This window comes from Vidua macroura, chromosome 4, assembly GCF_024509145.1.
Source record: "Vidua macroura isolate BioBank_ID:100142 chromosome 4, ASM2450914v1, whole genome shotgun sequence".
In the NCBI taxonomy this organism is placed as follows: domain Eukaryota; kingdom Metazoa; phylum Chordata; class Aves; order Passeriformes; family Viduidae; genus Vidua; species Vidua macroura.
In genome coordinates, this window is record NC_071574.1 from 24,282,174 (window position 1) to 24,302,988 (window position 20,815).

The 20,815-nt window shown below is 40.2% G+C and overlaps 1 protein-coding gene across 1 annotated transcript in view; it reads right to left on the reverse strand.

Annotated features, from left to right (window-relative positions):
* Positions 1-3,219: 3,219 nt before the first annotated feature.
* Positions 3,220-20,815, reverse strand: part of EMCN (endomucin) — a 53,101-nt gene continuing 35,505 nt past the window's right edge. The window contains exons 8-12 of the mRNA XM_053975642.1: positions 19,929-20,024; positions 18,252-18,276; positions 17,190-17,251; positions 6,210-6,272; positions 3,220-4,961 (exon numbers count right to left, since the gene is read on the reverse strand). Coding sequence (XP_053831617.1) covers positions 6,214-6,272; positions 17,190-17,251; positions 18,252-18,276; positions 19,929-20,024 — 242 coding nt within the window. The 3' untranslated portion in view covers positions 3,220-4,961; positions 6,210-6,213. The remainder of the gene's footprint in view (positions 4,962-6,209; positions 6,273-17,189; positions 17,252-18,251; positions 18,277-19,928; positions 20,025-20,815) is intronic.

The following is a 20,815-nucleotide window of genomic DNA, read 5'->3' on the forward strand; positions in this document are numbered from 1 at the left end:
CTGCTCCCTTGAGTGGCATGATGTGGCCCCAAAAGCTGGCATTGCTGCTACAGAAGCCCCGCCATGTGAGGCAGTGAAGCACTTTCCCAGAGGCAGGTTTATGTTTCACCCTTGGCCAGCCAGAGGTCCTGAGTGCTGCTCCTCTCTTTGGAATTTTGCCACTTGTGAAGGTCCTGAAATGTAACAGAGCTCTTGATGGGTCTGCCCTGTTGAGCACCTCAGTAGCTTTGACCTCTAATAACTGACTAAGCTCTGTGCAGCTTAACACCCTGAAATTGCAGGACGCTGTTCCAGGGAACAGGCCCAGCACAACGCAGAGGCCACAACGATACAGCCACAGAATGAAGGGTTACCTGTGGATGCCTGAAGAACAGCCTCAGAGCTGCCCACCATGGCACAGGGTTCCCCAGATGCAGCAGGACCTGCTGGGTGTCCCTTGTAGGCCACCAGCAGGCTGCTCATGGGTCTTTGTCCTCCCTACCTGCAAAGCCATGGGAGGAGAAGATCACAGAATAATTTGTGTTGGAAGTGACCTTTAAGGTCTAGTCCAACCCTCAAGATGAAGGCAAAGAGAGAGGCAAGTCAACAGGCACAGCCATCGATGCCAGCAATAAAGATGGCAGCAGAGAGGTTTCTGCCCCTGTCCCAGTGCAGCCAGACAGGAAAGTGCCTCTGCTGTGGATCTCTACCCAGGGAATGTGCAAAGTGGATGTGAGGGAGCTGGAAAGACCCTTCAGCTGTCTATATTGAAAATTTTCAGGGTATTGACATTTCATGTCAGCTGCATTCACCAGGGTTAATTAAAGTCTGTGTTTTATAGATTGCCCTTGGCCATAAGCAGAAAAGCTGCCTCAATTGGAAATCAATAGAGTAATCTTTAAGCTCTTTTATTTTATTAGATATAGGGTTCTAATTTGAAGAAATTGAGGAGCCATAATTAATGGTGCCAGAGAGGTCCTGAGATATATGTTTAAAGCTTCCTGAGGAGAGTGCTTTGCTGTAGGCAGTGTGCTGGAGGTTCCCAGCATGCCAGGGCACACCGCTGAGGCTGGGAAACGCTCTGGTGAGTGAGCTTCTAGGAGCACTGCAGAAATACAACAGCAAATCAATAGCCAGCACCCTGCCCAAAAAGTGAAGGGAAGGCTGTGAAGGCAGTGCTGCCACCACAGGGCACAGCAGGAAAGCCAAATCCTGGGCTGCTGACAGCCAAGGAGTCTCACAGATGCTGGCAATGGCCTCCCTGTCCTGTGCCAGAGAGACTGATGTGCTTTATGCCTTTCTCTAAGTCTACTGTGTACTGGTATCCAGTGAAATGGTTCACTCCTCTTCAGTGGGGTGGAGTCATTCCAAAACCACTGATGCCTCTGGGGGTTTTGGAAGGTGAAGTATCCTGACAGTGCTACTGCTCTCCCTTGCAACAGCCTTGCTGGCAGGCCGTACAACTTTCCCACAACAAACAGACCAAGGAATATTTTTCATTTAAACAGCTTTCTAAGCAGTGCCTGTAAAACAATTCTGTCCACAGACAATGGAGTGTCAAGGGCTTGTGCTTGAAAAGCACTTAATGCCTACCTTTTCAGCATCTACCTTTTAGAAATAATTATTTTCAACTTTTCTATGTTGTTCTTCTCATTTCTAGACTTTTTCCCTGTAAATAGTGATGAAAGTATTTTTATTTCTGTGAGTCAAATAACTTGATACATCATCTTAGAGTAGAAAGCCAATTGTCAATAGACTGTGGCACACCTTTTTTGTGTGCTTCGTTGGATCTTTTTCTTCAGTGCTCACTTGTCTTGTTTGGGACTGTCCAAAATCACGGCATGCTGCAAATAGTCACTCCCAAAATATTGTAAATCTTTATAGTGAGCAGGGTTAGACTCTGGGAAGAGCTCAGGGAAATTTTCTGTGCTTGAAGACAGTGACTTGCCTTCTCAAGTTAAGCCTGAGATGAGCAGTGCTGAAAACAGTTTCTCCTGGCAAACCTGAGCCCTGCACACTTTGCTGGCAGTGATTAATGATACCCCAAAGTCTTTGCCAGCCAAATATGTTCTGTAGTCTTGGATTGTAACATGCAGATCAGAATCATATACTCGACCTACAAACTTGTTTAACAACTCATGAGCTGAACTAATTTGTAAGCAGATCCAGTTTAATTACATTTCTGTGGGCATGTTCATTCCACAGTGAAGTGGATGTCATTCACTCCTTTAGCAAATTAGGACACAGAAGCTGAAGAACATTAAATTTAGATGGGACTGTCCACAGAAGACTTAGTCAAACTTTGCTGAGAAGACGTTTACAAATGTAGATCCATTTTTCTAGTATTCTCATATAGACAAACCTCACAGTGGAGGATCAGCTTTAACTTTTGGGGGGTTTTTTGACATACTAGTGAGTAGAAAAAACTCTAGTGGCTCTTTTAGACACATGTTACAGTGGATCTGCTGAGCCAAACAACCTGAATGGATTTTTCATTTCTTTTTCATCTACCTAAGCCATTGCATGTAACTTCTTTAAATACTAAGTTCTCTCTGCAGACAGTTCATCACCTCCCATTAGAGGCAATTCCAGCACCTCCAACGCTGCAGAAGAAAAGCACCCCAAATATTCTTCCAAATCCTTTCTGTGCTTTACAGATATCCTTCAAGCAAATCTGTGTTCTCTCCTTCATACAAACATAAATTCCCTTGTGATTCTTAACAAGAACAGAAGTTCATATTGTCTCCCTTTATCACAAGTTTTGTCATTTCGGGGGTTAAGAGGGTCTCAGGCTCTTATTTCTGCTGTCCACTGAACTCACCTCTTTTACTTCATACACATGAAGTGTGTACAAGCCAGTCTCTTTGAGAGATGTTTCCCAGCCTTCCGATGAGCGCTTGATTGTCTGCCGTGCCCCTTATCATGAAGAGCCCAAACACCTTCCCTGTTTTGTTGTTTTTCGCTTTTCCAGTATCAGGATTTGCAGAGAGGCCTGTCCTCTCCCCATCACTGATTGTAATGAGGAGGAGTTTCCACTTGCCACCTCCAGCATGCCTTCTGCAAGGTTTCATGGAACCCCTGCCACCACCATGCCCAGAATATCTAATGTCTGATCTCCAGGCTTGTCATAAAGGGTCCACCTTATTCTGTGAAATAGGAATGGGGAGTAATGGACAATAGTTGTGCCTAGACATGTGCAATGGATTGCATTTCTGCAAACAGAAAAGGATAGCTACTTAATAAAGATAATAAATTTTAATAGGCAGTAATTTTTTTTTCTTTACACAACACGGTAGTTTCTGAACAGATTTTGCACAAAAACACAAACAGATATTTCACAATATTTCTCTGTTTTTCTCTATTGTCTTTTCACTATGATACAATACACTACAAAATACCATGGGTTTTTAATCAACATGAAAATCCACAATGACTGCTTTTTTTGGAAGGAAACCTCATCAATCAGGAACCAGAATAGCTGCAGATACCGACTTGCATATTTTAGATGGCCCGACCTTTCCAAAGTAGGCATCCAAGATTTCTCTGCTCCTGAGGAACACAAGTGATCCAAAAATACCTGAATGAACCACGTAAGTTCAGTTGCAGCATGGACACCTGTTAGTTTCCCATCTTTTATCGAGCTTCGCCAAAAGTCTCTCATGGTGCCACTAAGAAAGAAAACTATCAGACCCACCAAAGCGGAAGTAACAGCAACGGCCAAGCACAGGGAAATAAACATTTTTCAGATTTGTCTATAGACATGAAGTAATAAATCTGTTCAATCTCTCACCATAATGCTAGGCAGGTTTTAATATTTCAGAGAAGGAAATTGGAGAGAAAAGTTCCTCAAAAGCATTGTATCAATAGGTATCAAAACTTAGATGATTGTCCCAGATCTTGGTCCTGCACTTAGACCACCAGTTGTCTTCTTTCCATTTCCCAATTAAAAAAAAAAAACGTAATTCTTGGAATGCTACAGTCAGTGGATTGAGACTGAGCAGATGCTCACAGTAATATAACTTTCAAACACTTATAGTTCTAGAAAGGTAGGGTACATGCAGGCAGAAGCACTACTTGATATTTTGGAACTGCCAGGTCTGTACAAATTAAGAGTGTCTGTAATTAGCACTTGAAACACTCTTTGAACCTCCAGAGTTATTCAATAACCCGCAGGAATCCCATGCATTACTCAGAACACAGAGAAGAAGGTTCATCTGTGAAATTGCTTACCTTGCTGATTCCTACTGTGTGCCCCAGGCTACATGGGAGTCATATCTACAGCACACATAATGCAATTAGCCAAGGAACAGGTGAAAACCAACTATTGCCTGCTACATTGCAAGTATTATATTCAGTAATTTACAGAATTTCAAAGAGCCTCAGTGCAAGGTATATTACTCCCTTCACAGAAAAGAAGCACACACTACAGCATCTCAGCCAGGCATCCCACCCTGTAAACACTTATGACAAGCAAAGCATGTGCTACAGTGAGGAGTCTCATGCAAATCACTGAATTAATTTTCATAGTGGCTGTTTGCCCAGTCCTGTTCCAAGGGTCAGGTCCTGTTTGTATTCTGCTACATACAACTAAAATATCCCTAGCTACCATAAGTTCAACAAAGTATGCTGACATATTCCTTCCTGTGTGTGCAGAAAACATTTTTAGTAGCTACTATGCAAACATCACCAAATTTTTACATCATCTTCCCTCATCTTGTTTTTACATTCTCTTCAACCTTGTTTCCCTGCTTTTACTATATGTGAAAATAATAAATATATATGGTATACCAGTTATTAAGGCATCAAAAAAATTACATGTCATTCCAGAAGGGAAAGGAGATGCTTGCGATTTAGAAGTCAAAACCTGGTCATTAACACAAGTGTCCTGACGGTAAAAAGCTTCAGCTTCTCCACATTTCCCATTGAAACACAACTTTGGTGAGATGTTCCTGCATATTGTGACCAAACAGGCTGCTTCACATCTGAAATGACAAGAGCATCTCAAGATTATTATTCCAGGTAAGGTTGTTCAGGAACATAAGAGTAAGCTAAAATGGAAGACACAGAATAAATACAGTTTGGGATAGACAATAAGGATTAAATTTATTGACCAGGCCCTTGTCCTGGGTCCACACAAATTCAACCACCTCTGGGTTTTCAGTATTGCAGGCAAAACTGTATTCTGCTGCTCTAATTCAAGGAACAAGGGAGGTAATTTTGTCCTTACTATTGGCATCAGGAAAGCTCAGTCTCTACCTAGGGGAAATGAGAATACATCAAAACCATCCAAGATGTTCTTCACATTTCTGGTCAACCATGTATTTCTCAGTGGAGACTGATGGGCCCCATTCTAGAGGGGCTTCATTCTACAGTGCTGGGGGGAGTCTGGGCTTCGCCAGAGCCTCTGTCCGGTCCATCCCACGTGTGCTGTGACACCCAGTTCCTCAGGACATCCTTGTCCCCTGCCTCCTGCTCCACCCTGGTCACAGAGGGCCCTTCCACAGCTGCTTCCTTCTCCCACACTCAGCAAAGGACCACAGCTCTCCACAATTCTCCACAAATGAGAAAAGCAGCTCCATGGGAATTGGATATTGTGGTGCCTGAGAAAGCTTCATATATGAAGGAAAATTCAGCACCCACACCAAAAACTGTGTTTCAGACTGCTCTGATGGTCTCTGCCCTCTCATACATAAAAATACCATCCATCCCTTGCTATAATTTAACCACCTAGGATTTCAAGCCATAATAAACCACCTCAATAAAACTCCTGGCTTTTGCATGAAGTGAAAAAGATTCAGATTTTTCAGGGAAAAAAAAAAAAGGAGTAAAAAACTTCTGGGTACCAAATTTCTTTTTTTAAGAGGTATCTGCCCTTAAAATCTATTATTTCTCACACAAATAGAAAGAAAATTCACCCAGGGGTTTACATCCAGGAAATGCTGAACAGTTAAAGTCACATGCTCTTCCTTATAAAGGTCTATCTCTGTGAGCTGGCAGCTTCTTCAGCCCCTCAGTTTGCCTGTGAATCTGGTCACGATGGGGTGCTCCAGCTGAGCTTTGTTTAAGCCATTTTTCCTTGAGGCTTCTGCCAACTAAAGTAATTTCTTTTTTTGGCTTGTATTTTTAACCCTTTTCTTAAAGTTACATGGCACAATATTGAGACTAAAAAGTATTAAAAGGAATAACAAACACTAATGTTACAGGATGGAAAACAAAGCCTATAAACTTACATATTTATTGTTGAGATGTGAAGAGTTGCCGAGTTTTATTCTTCCCGTGAGATGAGTGCTCTCCTAAGAAACAGAAAATACATTTGCATCAGATAAACATGGAAAGACAGATAAACATGGAAATGAATCTAGCAGGAACACATCATTGACCAGTGTACAAACTAGCCAGTCTCCTTTTACTTCACAGCAAAAACTGTCCACAAAACAGATTTTTACCACTCTTCCTATTTTATAGATTATTTCCCCTGTGATTTGCTTATTAATGCTGGTTTACTACCACAAAGTATTTTCCAAGGCAGTTCTCAAGGAGATTGAAGAGGAGTAAGATTTTAATTAATTTATAGCTATGATTAGAACACTGAATTATAAAAATAAGTAGAACTATAAAATTAATTTTTGCCAGTAACATTGACATCAGCTCAGTTCCTACAAAGCAGAAGGATGAACATTTAAGAACTTGACATAGTTCTCAATATTCCTTCCCTGGAGAAGCCAGAGCCACATAGAAATAGGTAAGAGGGTAGGAAAACTCAAATATCTCCTTCTGCCTCCTTGCTCACCTGCAGGAGACAATTGAATTCCTCATGCCCACATGAGAGGCAAGGAAATGATGTATTACATTCCAGGAGAAGTGAATACGTATTCAAAACCTACAAATGATCAATGGCTAGGGTTGCAAATTGTAATACAAATTAGGATTATGGAAAAATTCACTGATTAGGCATTTAAATAATTAGCAGCCAAATTAAATAGTTGCACTCCTGAAGAGAATGGAAAAGACTTATCAATAATTTTCAGACAGCTTTGCTTCACAGGAAAAAGGCTCTTTAATTTAGTGAAGCTTTTTGGAGATGAGTAGAAGACTTGGTATCTGCTGAAAACTGTTCAACAATAGTGTGCTGGAATGGTGTTCACTTCCCAAGTGTTCAATTTTGGAAAAAAAAAAACACTTTAAAATAATTTTGAAATGTTGCTAAAATGGAGTTTCAGAAGCTCTTATCATGTCAAATTTCAGGTTGGGCAAAAGAAAGCACAAGTTTCTGCTAGGAAAAAAACTGGAACATCTTAACAAGACATAATTTTGGTAGGTGAAACGTTTTTGCTAGATAAAAATCTTGTACTGAAAAGCTAAAATAAAGTGAACCAGTTCAAATATTGCACAGTTTTATACTGGCAAAGGAATGAGATTTTCAAGAACTCTCATTTCTTTTTTTATGTTTATTTTTCCTTCTGCATGTTTCTTTCTTTCTTTAATATACAGAATCTTTTCTTCTTTAATATACAGAAATAGAAGATTAAATAAAGGACAGAAGAAAGGAATTGGCAAAACTGTTTAAAAAAGAAGGTGTTAGAGAAATTAATTGTGAAATATATTACCATGCAGAAGATAATGTCCAATAGTAGTAATAAATATTAGTACTTTGTTATCAGTTCCACCCTCAGCTGGTTGTTCTGCAGACAGATTTACATGGAAGCACCCCAGGAAAATAACATGTCTAAGGCCAGACTCCAGAGTAATGTAGCTCCCATTTGTGCCAATAGACCGTGGATCAGAGTATGGAGTGGGGGGGCAGCACTGGCTGCAGAAGGCAGAGTGCTTGAGAGGTACCTGCCAACAATGGTGGCCAGGCCAGAGGGGTGACTCTGCCTTTCTGCAGACCCCGAGACCACAGCACACAGACACTCACACGCCCTATCCAGATGTCCTGGTGAACAGTGAACTGCCCCCAGCTATTGCCTGGGGCAATGTCCCCCTACAATAGCAGTGTCTGGTGAGGGATGGATGCAGGCAGGGATGTCCTACATTGCTTTGCTGCTGCACTTCCAAGAGGGCAGGAGCCTGAAAGCCTTGGGAAACAAAAGCAAGTTATGGCTACTCCATGGCTGCAAAAGTGCCTGAAGATATTTGCATTGTAAGGTCTGTAATTGTTAGTGCCAGCCAACAATTCAGTGATGAAGAGACAATGATTATACAGTGGAGAAGGAATGGTCACAGATGCTCTCTGTTCAAGAGATAAAGGGGTAGTGGATGGGTTTAGATACAGGGCTGCAGTACACATGAGCACAGAGAGGTGTCCAGATCAACTTTGGAATTCAATGGTTCAGCAGTTTGATATTCTGCTAAACACCTGTTGAAACTCAAAGGGCAAACCAAGAAGAACATTCAGGTTAGCTGCAAGTAAGAAGACATTTATATTGATCTCAAAACAGCCTTAACTGACACAAATAGATTCCAAGACTGGGATTCCAAGACCCAAACTTGTCCCCAAACCATCACCCACCAAAACAAATGGACTTGGACTTTTCATGCTTCCCATAAGGGAAATGAAAAACAAATGCTTGAGTTTAGTAGTTTGTTAGAACAGATGGCATTTTAATAGATTGAAGAAATAATTTCACACTGAATTTTTTGCTAATTGAGAAAATACAGGGTGCAGTGGAGGTGCTCAACCAGTCCAGATACATTACAAGGCCTTGAAGGCTGTCACAGGATCACAGAATTGCTGAGTTTGGAAAGGACCTTTAAGATCACCAAGTCCAACTGTCAACCCAGCAACATCTCCGTGTTCACCACTAAACCATGTCCTCAAATGCCACACCCACACTTTTTCAAACACTTCCAGTAATGATGACTTTACCACTGTCCTAGACATGCTGTTCCAATGCTTAACAACCCTTTTTGTGAAGAAATATTCTCCATTATCCAATCTAAACTCCCTTGGCACAACCTGAGGCTATAATTGAAAGAGAAAGGATATAGTTCCACAAAATAAACCAACAAAAGCAAAATTGCTGTACAACATCATCAGTAAAAAACTGGGATTTTATTTATTCTGAATTATGCATTTAGAGAAGGATGACACACAAACTCTAGCGCTATGCACCAGGAGATGGAAGATATCAGGAGAAAATTGAACCATCAGCTTCTCACAATATAAGTATTCAGTATCTTGCATAAGGTATTAGTTGATCCAATCTGATGGCTGCTATGGCAATAAATTTCCAAAAGGGAATGAAATCTTGCAATTGGAGGATAGAGTTGAATAACACTCCAGAAAGGAGATATGGTCAATCAATAATGAAATTGAAGAGAAACAGAAGAATTGAAATTTCAAAAGAAAAGAAAAAAACACCAACCCTGATATGGCGTGAAAACAAGGAAAGCCAATGGGATGACCTGAAGTGCAGGAATATGGCCCAAAGTTTGCTCAATCAAAATCACAATATTTCATTGCCTGTCCTGAAAGGAATTTCGCCCTTTCAGGAAACGCAATGAAATCTTGAAATTGGAGGACAGACACTCCAGACAAACACTCCAGAAAGAAGATACAGTCAATCAAAAATGAAATTGAAAATTCCAGAAAATGTGAAATGGAGTGACTACAACCAATTACACTGAGATGAAATGTGGTGCAGGGAAAAGGACGAAAACTTGCCCAAATTATTCCCTTTGAAATCCCTAAAATCAGGGAAGAAAGGGAAACAAAGGGACAGAAGAGAAACAGAAAAATTGAAATTTCAAAAGAAGGAGAAGAAAAAATCTGATCAGAATGAAAACAAGAAAAGCCAGTGGGATGACCTGAAGTGCAGGAATATGGCCTGAAGCTTGCCCAATTGATCCTCATTGAAATAGCAAGATTTCATTCCCTTCTGTGAAAAGGAAAATGTGAAAAAATGAGATACTGACATGGAAGTTTTAGGTGACATGCCAAGCCTGCCTTTACATCCTATATTCTTTTTGCGATCTTCCAGTGTTGCATCTCTTTGTTGATTTTTTGTCTGAAATTGGATTGCAAAAACCAAGACATAAGCATTATTAAGTCTCTATTACTGTCATATAACAGACAGATCTGTAGTTAAACTGTGAGGTTTATTGCTGCAGGAGGCTGCAGATACCACAGTAAACAAGACAAATTTGTGGAATTAAAAACCACTGAGAACTATGAAACACCAAGGATAACTAGCCTGATTAAGGATGTCTCCTAGCCACATGCTGCTGGAAGACTATGGTGTAGGACATGTTAATGGACTCCTTTCCTGTTTGTCACACTTCCTTTTATCTCTTGTGATCCACCCTCTAAGAAACCTTCTTTGACTGGATTTGAGGCTACAGAGATCCAGGGTCCCAACAGGTACAGCTGGCTCAACTGATAGTTCCTTAGCCTCAATAGTAAAGGCGACAGTACACTAACAACTTGCACAATACAGCACCGGTCTTTCATTCACAGCCTCCACGTAGCACCCTTTGAACAATTCTGCCAGAGCTTCAGTCACTGATCCACCCAAAGAAACTGGCAGTGTAGCCACTGGGTCTGATCCAATACACCCTGCACACTTCCTCCTCTAAAACGTGGTCATGGTTCAAAAGGATAAAGACAAGGAAGATGTACAAGAAAAAATAATTGTACTCATAAATCCTCATCCTTCAACATATTTGTTTTAAGTGCATGGAAAGTACACTTAGTACCCAGCTACTGAGGGCTCTTCCAAGCTGAAAGATAACCAGAAAAGAAAGAGTGCTGCAGTGAAAATGCAGTGTTTTCTTCCTTATTAAAGTTTCGCTTTTGCAGTATTTGTTTTGATTTTTCACTCACAAATATACTCATTTCCAACCATTAATGTTGCATTCTGATGCCAATGTGCGTGAATAAGTAATGGGTATAATAAGCTGAAATTACAGATTGCAAAAAGATCAGTTTTGAAGCTCTGAAACAAACATTATTTTTTCTCACTGTTGTGGAAGGATATTGTAATAATCTCACTGCAATTTTCCCTCTCCTCCCGCCCCTCCACATTTGATTCAGAATCTGAATATATTATTCAGCATACACATACACTGCAGAACATCATGACATAAAAGAGAGTACAGACTGAGTACTATGAATACAGAAAGTCTTTGACCTGGGTAAAGCCCTCTGACATTATTGAGAAAGCTGGAAGAAGAAGGATGTAAAAGTCTTTCACATAAAAAACAGGCTGTACTGCATCTCAGATTACATTGTCTGTAAGAAGAAATTAGTTGTGCTGTTATTTCACTGTAATATCTGCTGCTGAGAAATTGCTTGTAAGTGGCAATCAGATTTAGAGCGAAGAATTAAAGCAAGCTTTTAATAAAATCTGATTGCAGAGCCTATCTTTTATAAAAGTATAAAACTACCTCTGCAGACAGAGGAATCAAAATGTCTAAATGAACTAAAAGAAAGATGCTGAACAACAGCATTAAGTGGGAGTCAGTGGCTGGGTTTGGTGTGGGCCAGTGAGTCCAGTACCTGCAATGTGCTGCAGCTCCCCTGCCACACACTTCACTGTTTCCCTGCAAACTGCTCCTCACCACTGCCAGCACGACAGAAGGATCTGAACAATCCACCATGGCAGAGAGAGGGTGTTTGGAAACGTTCAGGTGAAGGACAGGAAGACAATTCCTGCTCAACAGGCAGCAAAGGGCGGGAGGTGGCTCCTTCGTGAGGAAAACTGCAGGTTGGAAAGTCAGAAAATACATCACAGGGGAAAACATTACCTGACCCTCAGCAGGCTGAATTTAAGAGCCTGCCTAAAAAACCCTTGAAAATATGCACAGCTCACAAACCAAATTAGAAATACAGAAGGAAACATATACTATTTTGACTATGTTTTTGACAAGAGTTTTGTCCAAAAGTTTCAGCTGGAAGTGTGTGCAGTCAGAACTTTGTGGTGTGAGTAAACACAGAGTCCAACCACAAGCTAAGAAAGTTTATTCTACAGTTCCTGTGAGGAAAGAAACAGAACTTCAGGCTATTATAAAACACGAGGCTAAAAGAATAGAGTATCAACAAATGAGAAAGAAAAGGAGAGGGAAGGAGGTGCTTGGTATCTTCTTCTGTTGCAAGGAGACCCTTTTTTATAAAGCAGCTTCTAGGTGTTCTACGTGCAGGGGAAAAACATGAGACCCTGAAACTACATCTCAGACTAGGAAACAGAAATAATCAATACCATATCCTACATCAGCAGGAGTACCTGCTCTTACCACTCCTAAGCACACAGCTTCCCAGCAGACTGCTCTTCACTGACCTACACTGCTTATCCTGCAAGGAAGTGGAAGAGGGAAGGGAATTTCCATTGACAGAGTGACTCATCTAGTGACTCAGATTCTTCACCTACTCCTAGATCCATACAGATCCTAGACCTAATGAGAAAGAGGTCAAAGTCCCAATGCATGTTAAGAAACCTCATGGCCCACTATGGAGTCATACCCCCTCACAGGGGTAAATTTCCCTGGGTTGGGTCCCTAATGAGGTAAACCCCAAAGACTTCTTACCTTCTTAAATGCCATGGCCCATGCTCAGCAGTACTCAGCATAACAGGAAACAAGGTCTGCACCAGCTCCTGATTTGTCCCATTGTATCAAAACCACATCTATGGTTTGATGAGTGAGGCAGAACAATTAGTCTCAGCACTTGGAGGCTTACGGGAAGCAGTGATGAAGACATTGTCAGACATTGTCATCCAACCACACTGTTTCAGAACACCACAGGATTTTCCATGTCCAAGCCCTAGCACTGCAGTGGGTTGTCTTGAGGTACATTCAGCTGAAGCAGCAGGTAACAGCTCTAAGGCCACCATTACTGTTGAACAGCAGCAGCTTTTGGAAGAGATGTGGAGCATGTGGAGAATGCGGAGAATGCAAGTTTTCCTCCTTCCTTGGTTTGTGCTATCTTCGCACTGCACTGCCATCAGAGAGCACCTCTAGGTATTAACTGATCTCTTTCTCCAGTGTGATTGCAATAAGTTAAACGGGTTTCAAATGGAGCAGCTTAGGTGTCTCCCAAATATCCATCTTTGCCTGATACATTTTCCCATTTCTGTTAATAACACTTGAATTTTCTTTTTTTTTTTTTTTTATCACAGTGGATATCTCGGGCAGCCCTAACACAGACATGTGCCATAAATCCTTCTCCAGCCACCTTCCATTTCAGGTGCCTCACCAAAATCTGAGCTACCTCAGCTTGACATATTTAACACCCTTTCAGCAAATTCAGTGCAGAACAGGCAATATCTCTACAAGCCAAGTAAGTCATATCCTACCCTTTCACCTCAAAACAGCTCAGTCTGGTTATAAATCATGCTTTATTGGATCAGCTTATGCTTAGGTGCCAGGATTATACCTAACATGTCTGAGATATTATGTCACCTGCACATCCCTATGAGACTTCACACTGAATATCGAAATGGTGTGCTTCTACTAAAAAGGCCTTTCATACATTTTACCTGCTCTAGAATAGTTATTCCAGGCTAGGGCCATATAAGAAAATTCTGAAGTCAGGTATCAATTCTTCTATCACACATCATACACCTGTATGTAGTAGTCTTACCCAAATTTCTATTCACCAACCTTCCTGTAACTGAAAAATTTTCATCCCTCAACATTTTTCATGAATCCTAAAAAGTGATCAATACTTTCACTGTTTTTCAGTGTAATACTTGCAAGAATCCTTGCAGAAAAAGTTAGGTCTGTTTTCAAGATAGGCAATACTTTAACCTCATGGCTGATGGTATTGATCTCTTAGTCATCAATTAAAACCCTTCATCTTATATTCTCGGGGAATATAACGATCACTGACAAGCTAAGTGTGCAGTTCTGTGGGCCATGTTGAATCACAAAGAAATATTTTTGCAGGTAGATTTTCTAGAATGCTGTATTGTAAAAGACCATTTATTCTCCCTAGGGGGAACCACCCTAAATTTGCCTGTACCATCAACATGAAATGGCTGCCATAAAGTCCTGCATTTGTACATTGGTGTAAAACTTTTGAGACTATTTTTATCCTAGGTGAGCTTTCAAGTAAGATGCAAGAACAGGCATCTAATCTTGCATCAGGTGTTGCAGTTCACTGATAAACATGCATGAAAAATTTTCTGAGTCTAGTTTAGTTTTCTCTGGTTTTATACTTTACAGCCATTCTACACCATTTGTGCCTCAGAACTCAAGGCCATTAGCAATTCCATCTTTCTAAGAAGAGTTATAAAAATGCAGACAATATTAAAACTCCATTTTACCTAGTTCTCCTGATGATACTACTCCGTTAAAAACATTACTTTAGTCCAGGCTTAATTGAAAACTATTCTTTTTCTGCATTCTTTCACGTTAATTGTAGGTATTTGAAATAATATTCTTGATTAAATTTAATTCAGCTGTGCCTCTGAAAAAGGAATCTTTCATTTTTCTTTCATTTCATATTCACAACCCAATTTTAGAAGTCCTAAAATAGGATCCTTCAGGAGTCAATGGACTGCCACAGGTCAGCTCATTCCAGCTCAAGATAGATGTCCAAGGCAGATGGGATAAACAGCCTTCTGGACACAAACATCTCTTTCAACTATGTGCAACTAGCATGGTTTTTAGACAGATAAAAGAAGGCAAGACTAAACTCACCATAACCTTTGATCAAGATCTATGCACAACACTGACACAGGGTCTTTCTAGGTTGCTTGCTTGAACAGTTTGTAGGTCCTTAGTTGTCCTGCATATATTTTACAAAATTATACAATCTCAAAGTCTTCTGTTTGGAATGAAAAGCAAAAATGAAGAAAAAAAAAATAGAATGTATACTCGTAATAAAGCTTAATTTGAATACATGTCAAAGCAGAACTTCACTGTAGATATGCTTGACCTTAGGGAGGAGCTGCCTATTGATAGTGAGAGGATGATGTAGCCCTGCCTGTGAAGTTAAGGCTGCTCTTTAAATCTTTCTAATTTCAGCCTTTCTACTCATTACTTTTGTAATTTTATTGGTATGTACAGAGACAGCTACAGCATACACTTTCTAAGCAGCTGGATGAAAGAAAAAGAAAAAGAAGAACACTTGTAAAGAAATTTTATGCAGGGCAATTGTTGTCAGTAGTTGTGAGAAGGCCCATGAGTCAGGCAGTTCTTGTGTACCATGAGAAGCACCTGCATTTATGCCTAAACTGTTAAAGCAAGTAAATCTGAGTCAAATGGGGAGGCATCCTAACATATTTTAAATTCCTGTGTGAGAGACAAATATTTATGGAAGAAACAGACCCCTCTGCCAGAGTGCTTTTAATTTAAGAAGTAAAGTGACTCTAAAAACCTAGGCAAAAGCAGGACTTCCATTTCTGTGAAAGCATGTTTAATTTTAAACATATAACAATGTAAGTATTCAAGAGAAAATAGCAGCTAGTTTAAATATTAATTGTATTAATGAGAAGAGGGCAAGAATCTTGTCTTCTAAGTGGTTATGTCTTTAACCTTCTAACTATAGCATGCATATATCATAGTTCAGTAAAAAAGAATATCAAGCATCCTCTGGATGGAAGATGCTTCAATATTTGGTGAACAGTAGCTGATTAACAGGCAACAGAGCTCATATTGTGGAAAAGGGGAAAAAATCCCAAAAACTGAGCCTGTGTTTTTTCCCATTTACCCTGCTTTAAACCACAAACAATTCTGCTACTGTCAATGAAGTCACTTTATTTTTGTAACAGCATAAGGGCAGAATCAATCAAAAAATGTCCATTAATTACTTTATGACTTCATTCAGCTTTCAAAACAAACAAACGAAAAAAGTATGACTTTAAGAAAACATACACACAACTCCATACTCCATAGAAAGTTAAAAGTCCATTCCCAAAGACATTCTCAAAAAAAAACCAAAAAAAACCACCAAAAAACAAAACTAAAAAACAAAACAAAACAAAAACAAACAAACAAAAAACCAAAAAACAAACAAACAAACAAACAAAAAAAAACAAAAAAAAAAAAAAAAAAAAACCACAAAAAGAAACAAACCAAAAAAACCTCCCAAATCATGAAGCTCTGAAGTGCAGCCTCTAAAGTGCCAAAGAGTAGTTTGCCTTTACCCGGTAGCAGTGGGACAGAACTGACGTGCCCTGTGATGGAGCAGGCCCTTCCTGTCCCCCTCTAGGCCCAGCTCTGTGTCAAGAGGATGGGGACCTTGCACAACTCTGGTTTGCTGCAAGGGCTGCCAGAGATGCCCTGTGGGTGTTTTGGATTGCACAAAAGCTTCTGGAAGTTGCAGAGAAGGCTGGAGTGACCAAACTGTGCCTCTCTAGCAAGCAGAGGATAGTTCAGATGGAGTGCTGTATTTCAGAGGACTTCCCAAGGATTTGGAAGAAAATGAGAGAGCAGCTATTGGTCAGCCTAAGAATTGTCAGTAGGAGAACCAGATGGCCAAAAAGCTTCAAAACAAAAAAGAGTATTATTCCTAAAACGTAGAAAGTAAGAGACTGTTTTTCTGGAAGGATTTTTGCAGGTGAGGTGGGACCTACATGACTGAGAAAGGATTGGATGAAGGTGTGAAGTTTCACCACAATTAGCTCTACCATGAGAGATTTAGGGGTTTTGGTTGTTTAGTCAGAATTCTGTTCTGCCTCAGTCTTATTTTGTGCCACTCCATTTTTTACAGAACCTATAACTGCATTTGAGATTTGAAATTTGAGATTTTTCTTTCTTTTGTGTATGCTATCAGTAACCTTTGCTCATTTGGGCTTTATTACCACAGATTTTGTAAGAAACTGAAGCACAAGACAGAGGGATTTGCAATGAGAGTAGGATTTTGAATGCAAAAGGTGACTGAATATGGGGCTGACTGAACACTGCTGACACCAACTCCAACAGAACCCTGATTACATACAGCACTGGCTCCCAAACCATGATCACTGTTATTCCCAAATATCCCTAGCTAGATCACTTACCATCAATTATTTAAATAAAATATTTTCCTAAACCAGTCATACTTCTCATACCAGTCATACTCCCAAATACTGACAGCACACACAGTACAGCTGAACAGTAGCTCTACAGAATCACAGTCTGGGGATTTGCTCTGTAGAAGAATTGTTTGCAGTGACTTTGACCTGACAGGAACTGAAGATGGGTTTGCTATTGGGAATGACATCCCAAAAACATTTTTCTCTGAGCTCAGACAGGAAAACAGATATACACACAAACGAAACACTCACCAGTCTCAGAAGAAGTTGTCTTCACAGAAAGAAGTTTGACTCCTTCTTTATCTGACTGGGCCCTGTTGAAGTCAGAAAACATTTAAGCAGTCAGCACACATGTTGGTCATGTCCAAACAAAACTCTAAGATTTTGGTCCTGAGGAGACAGCATCTACTCCAGTCTAAACTGGCAGGCTTAAAATGGGCTTTGCATAGGGTCAGGTGGTGGAAAATACCATATGCCAACATCTCTGAAAATACCTTTCTCTTAAAATATGTAATAAATTAGGTTCCATTACTCCAGGTTTAATCTAGGACTTCCCAGAAGAGGTACATCTGGAGGAAAAGGGGTAATATTTTTTTCTGCCAGTGCAAACCTTTTAGCCATGTTGAGTTACAAAGAAGGATCACTTCAGAGGTCCAGGGAGTCAGGGCTAGCAAGTAAACCAGCAGCCTAAATGTTGCTTTTGGTCATGCAAGCGGCCACTCCCAGGCTCAATGGCCTTTAGTTTGAATCTTCTAATGGATCTTTCTCAGTTTCCCTCTCCTCACACTCCTTAAGCCACTACTATTTCAACTGAGCCTATGCAAATAGTCTAGTGGAAACAAGATGGGACAGAGGAACATGATATAATGGGGAACAAGTGAAATATATATAAATAATCCAGAATAAAAAGGAAACACATTGTAAAGAGAGAAAACATGAGCAAAAGAATGGGGTGGGAAAAGATGCGGGGGTAGAGGAGAGGGATCACTGGGGCAAAAAGTGAAAAAAAAAGAAAAAAAAGCCGGGCCAATGAGTCCTGTGGCACAGCACGATATGTTTATCCATTTCAAAAGGATCAATTGCAAAACACTTGAGAGTCACCACATTTCTATCCATGCTGAAACAGCTGCTTATCTTGCATGCAGGTCTACAATAACTGCAAGTGCAGCACTTTCAACAGGATATTTCTCTTTGGGGTGGCAACTGATTATGATATTTAAACAGAGAAAGATCAAAGAAAACCCTATGTAAAATCTGCTACATTTACAAGTGCCCTGTGATAGATCTCAAAGCAATGAAAAGGATTCAACCTACTGTTCAGCGCCATTCTCTTGTCTCTCTGGAAGAAGAAAAAAAGTTAATATAATTTTGATTGCTGGAACTCAAACCCCAAACATTTAGACATGGCTATTGCAGTTACTGGGAGAAGGCTCAGTAATTTTGCAGTATTGCATTAAGTTTATAAACAAAATCAACCAGCTTGAATAGTAATTGCTATTTTTCTGGTCATCCATGGGAGTGAACTGATGTTGCTTGTATAGACACTTCTGGAAACCAGGGAGAATGACATTTGACTTGTCCAGGAGCACAACAGAAGCACATTTTCCCCTGCAGCTCCCAAATCCCTGGGTAGCTGGCACAGAGGATGTGAGCATGCAATGGTTCTTAAGCACACAACAACTGAGCTAAAAGATACAGGGTAAGGGGACTGAGGGAACAAGGGTGCTCCTGAGGCTGTACCCCCTGGGGTACAGTCTGGCATGATGTCTGGGAACAGTTTGTCATCCCCATCGATGAGGAACAGGTTTGTCTCCAAAATGAATCATATGCTGAATATATTTTATATTTATGTGCAAATGTGGGCAGATGGAAGGGGCGAGGGGCTTACATCAGAGACATGGAGCCAAGTCCGTGGCACCAAGCACAGGGGAAGTGTACTGGATAGACCTGGGCAAATCCTACAGGAAGCACTACAGATATCTCTTCAATCTTCCAAATGAGTTTGCTAATAGAGTGACTGATGACATTTGTGCATAAGGGAGGCTGGTAATGAAATGTTCTTTATCTCACATCTTTATCTCTCAACTCTGAATATTCCATAATTTCCTAAGTAAGGATTACACCTTCCTCTGTTTATCTGGCTCTGTTTTTCCATGTCATTGGCTAAATTGGTTGTGACACACTGTTTGTTTTGGTTTACAGCTTCAACACCCTGTTGTGATTTTGTATTTCCAAGGCCTGGTGATTTCACAGTTCTGCACAGGTCTCCTAACTCATGCAAGCTCACAGGGACAGAAAAACCACAGTCTGGATCAAATCTGGGTTTTCACTTAATGGAAATTTACACTTACCTGTGGCCTACTTGGGCAACCCTGAAACATTTGGCAAATGGACTTTGATGGAACTATAACCCATTATCTTAAGTATTTAATGGACAGCAGGGAAACAGATACTGTCTTTAGCTGCTTTGTCAAAATTACTATTTCTGAAAATACTGTTTGCTCAGGGATTTTGCTCCTTGCACATTTTTACTGTAACTGGAAAATGTTCCTCATGCATAAAGTGCCTATGTGTGTGTATGTATGTATCAGATATATCCTAAAAGAAAACATGGATATTTCTTTACCTTTATCTAGAAGAAAGATAAAATAAATAAAGTGATTTTGTTGATTATCTTTGAATTTAGTTTTCACTGTCCATTTCTATCTGATTGATTGTGTTAGCACAGGTGTTAGCTCTTTGTAGCTGCAAAAGCATGAACAAAAAGCTTTACAGCATTATTTATTCTCCAAAAATCATTTTGGCTCACTCCAGTTTCCCCACTGATTTTGAAAATGAAGTGTTAGTTTCCCACTTCAGGCAAAACACAAAATACAAAAAGTTTTCCCATCAGACTACCACAACAGTGATGGTTAAGGTAATCCAAAAGAGATCTTTTAATAATAAAAAGCACATTTATTTCCTCCCCTGCAGAGAAAACAAACCAAATACCTGGAGTTTTCTTCTGGCACATTTTGTACAAAGCCACCAGTGAGAAGACAGAGAGGGTAATGACTATCAAGGTGATGACAATTGGCAAGATAACATCTGCAAAAGAGGGGGAACATAATTTTAACTTACATTGCCTCTGTGTATAGGTACTTGCACACACTAAGGTGAGAGGCACCTCCAGCTCCACTTCACCAAACATTACCCATTTCTCTGGAGACGATGACCTACTGCTCCTGTTGTTCTTCCTGCAACCACTGAGCCTCAGGCTTGGATGCTTTGTGGAGGGAAGACAGGCTTGTTCCTTCTCCCACCCTTACTCCTTCCCGGACACTCATGCTGCCCTGTGGAACTGGTTTCACCCATTTTTCAGCAAAAGAGTGAGGTTTCAGCACCTGCTCCACTGGGCCGACCTTAATTTTGATGAAAACACTCATCATGCAACCCAGTGCTGATGGCCTTTGAAGGTTTTGTGAGAAAGTTGTGTTCTAGAAATATTTTTTTAAAGATGCAATTTATTTTTTCCTTTTTTTTTGAAAAAAAAAAAAAAAAAAGAGCAGTCTGAAATTCAGCAACTGAAGCAATTATTTTGCTTTTAACATTGTGCACCCAGAAAGACACCAAGGAATTACATAATTCAGTAACATTCCCCACAGCACTTAAAATCAGGGATATGAAATGCAAGATCTCCTTTTAAAATGAGGACATTTCTTTCCTTTTATTATTCCCACCATCTGTCATTTCCTGACAGGTGTTTCCCAGCCAAGAAGCAAAAAAAGGAAAGAATTATGTAATGAAGAGAAGCTTTCCCTAGGAAATATATAAGCCCAGCTTCTCCCTTTTATCATTTCTCTGGCAGCAACTGGCCACATTCAAATTCAGCAGGCACT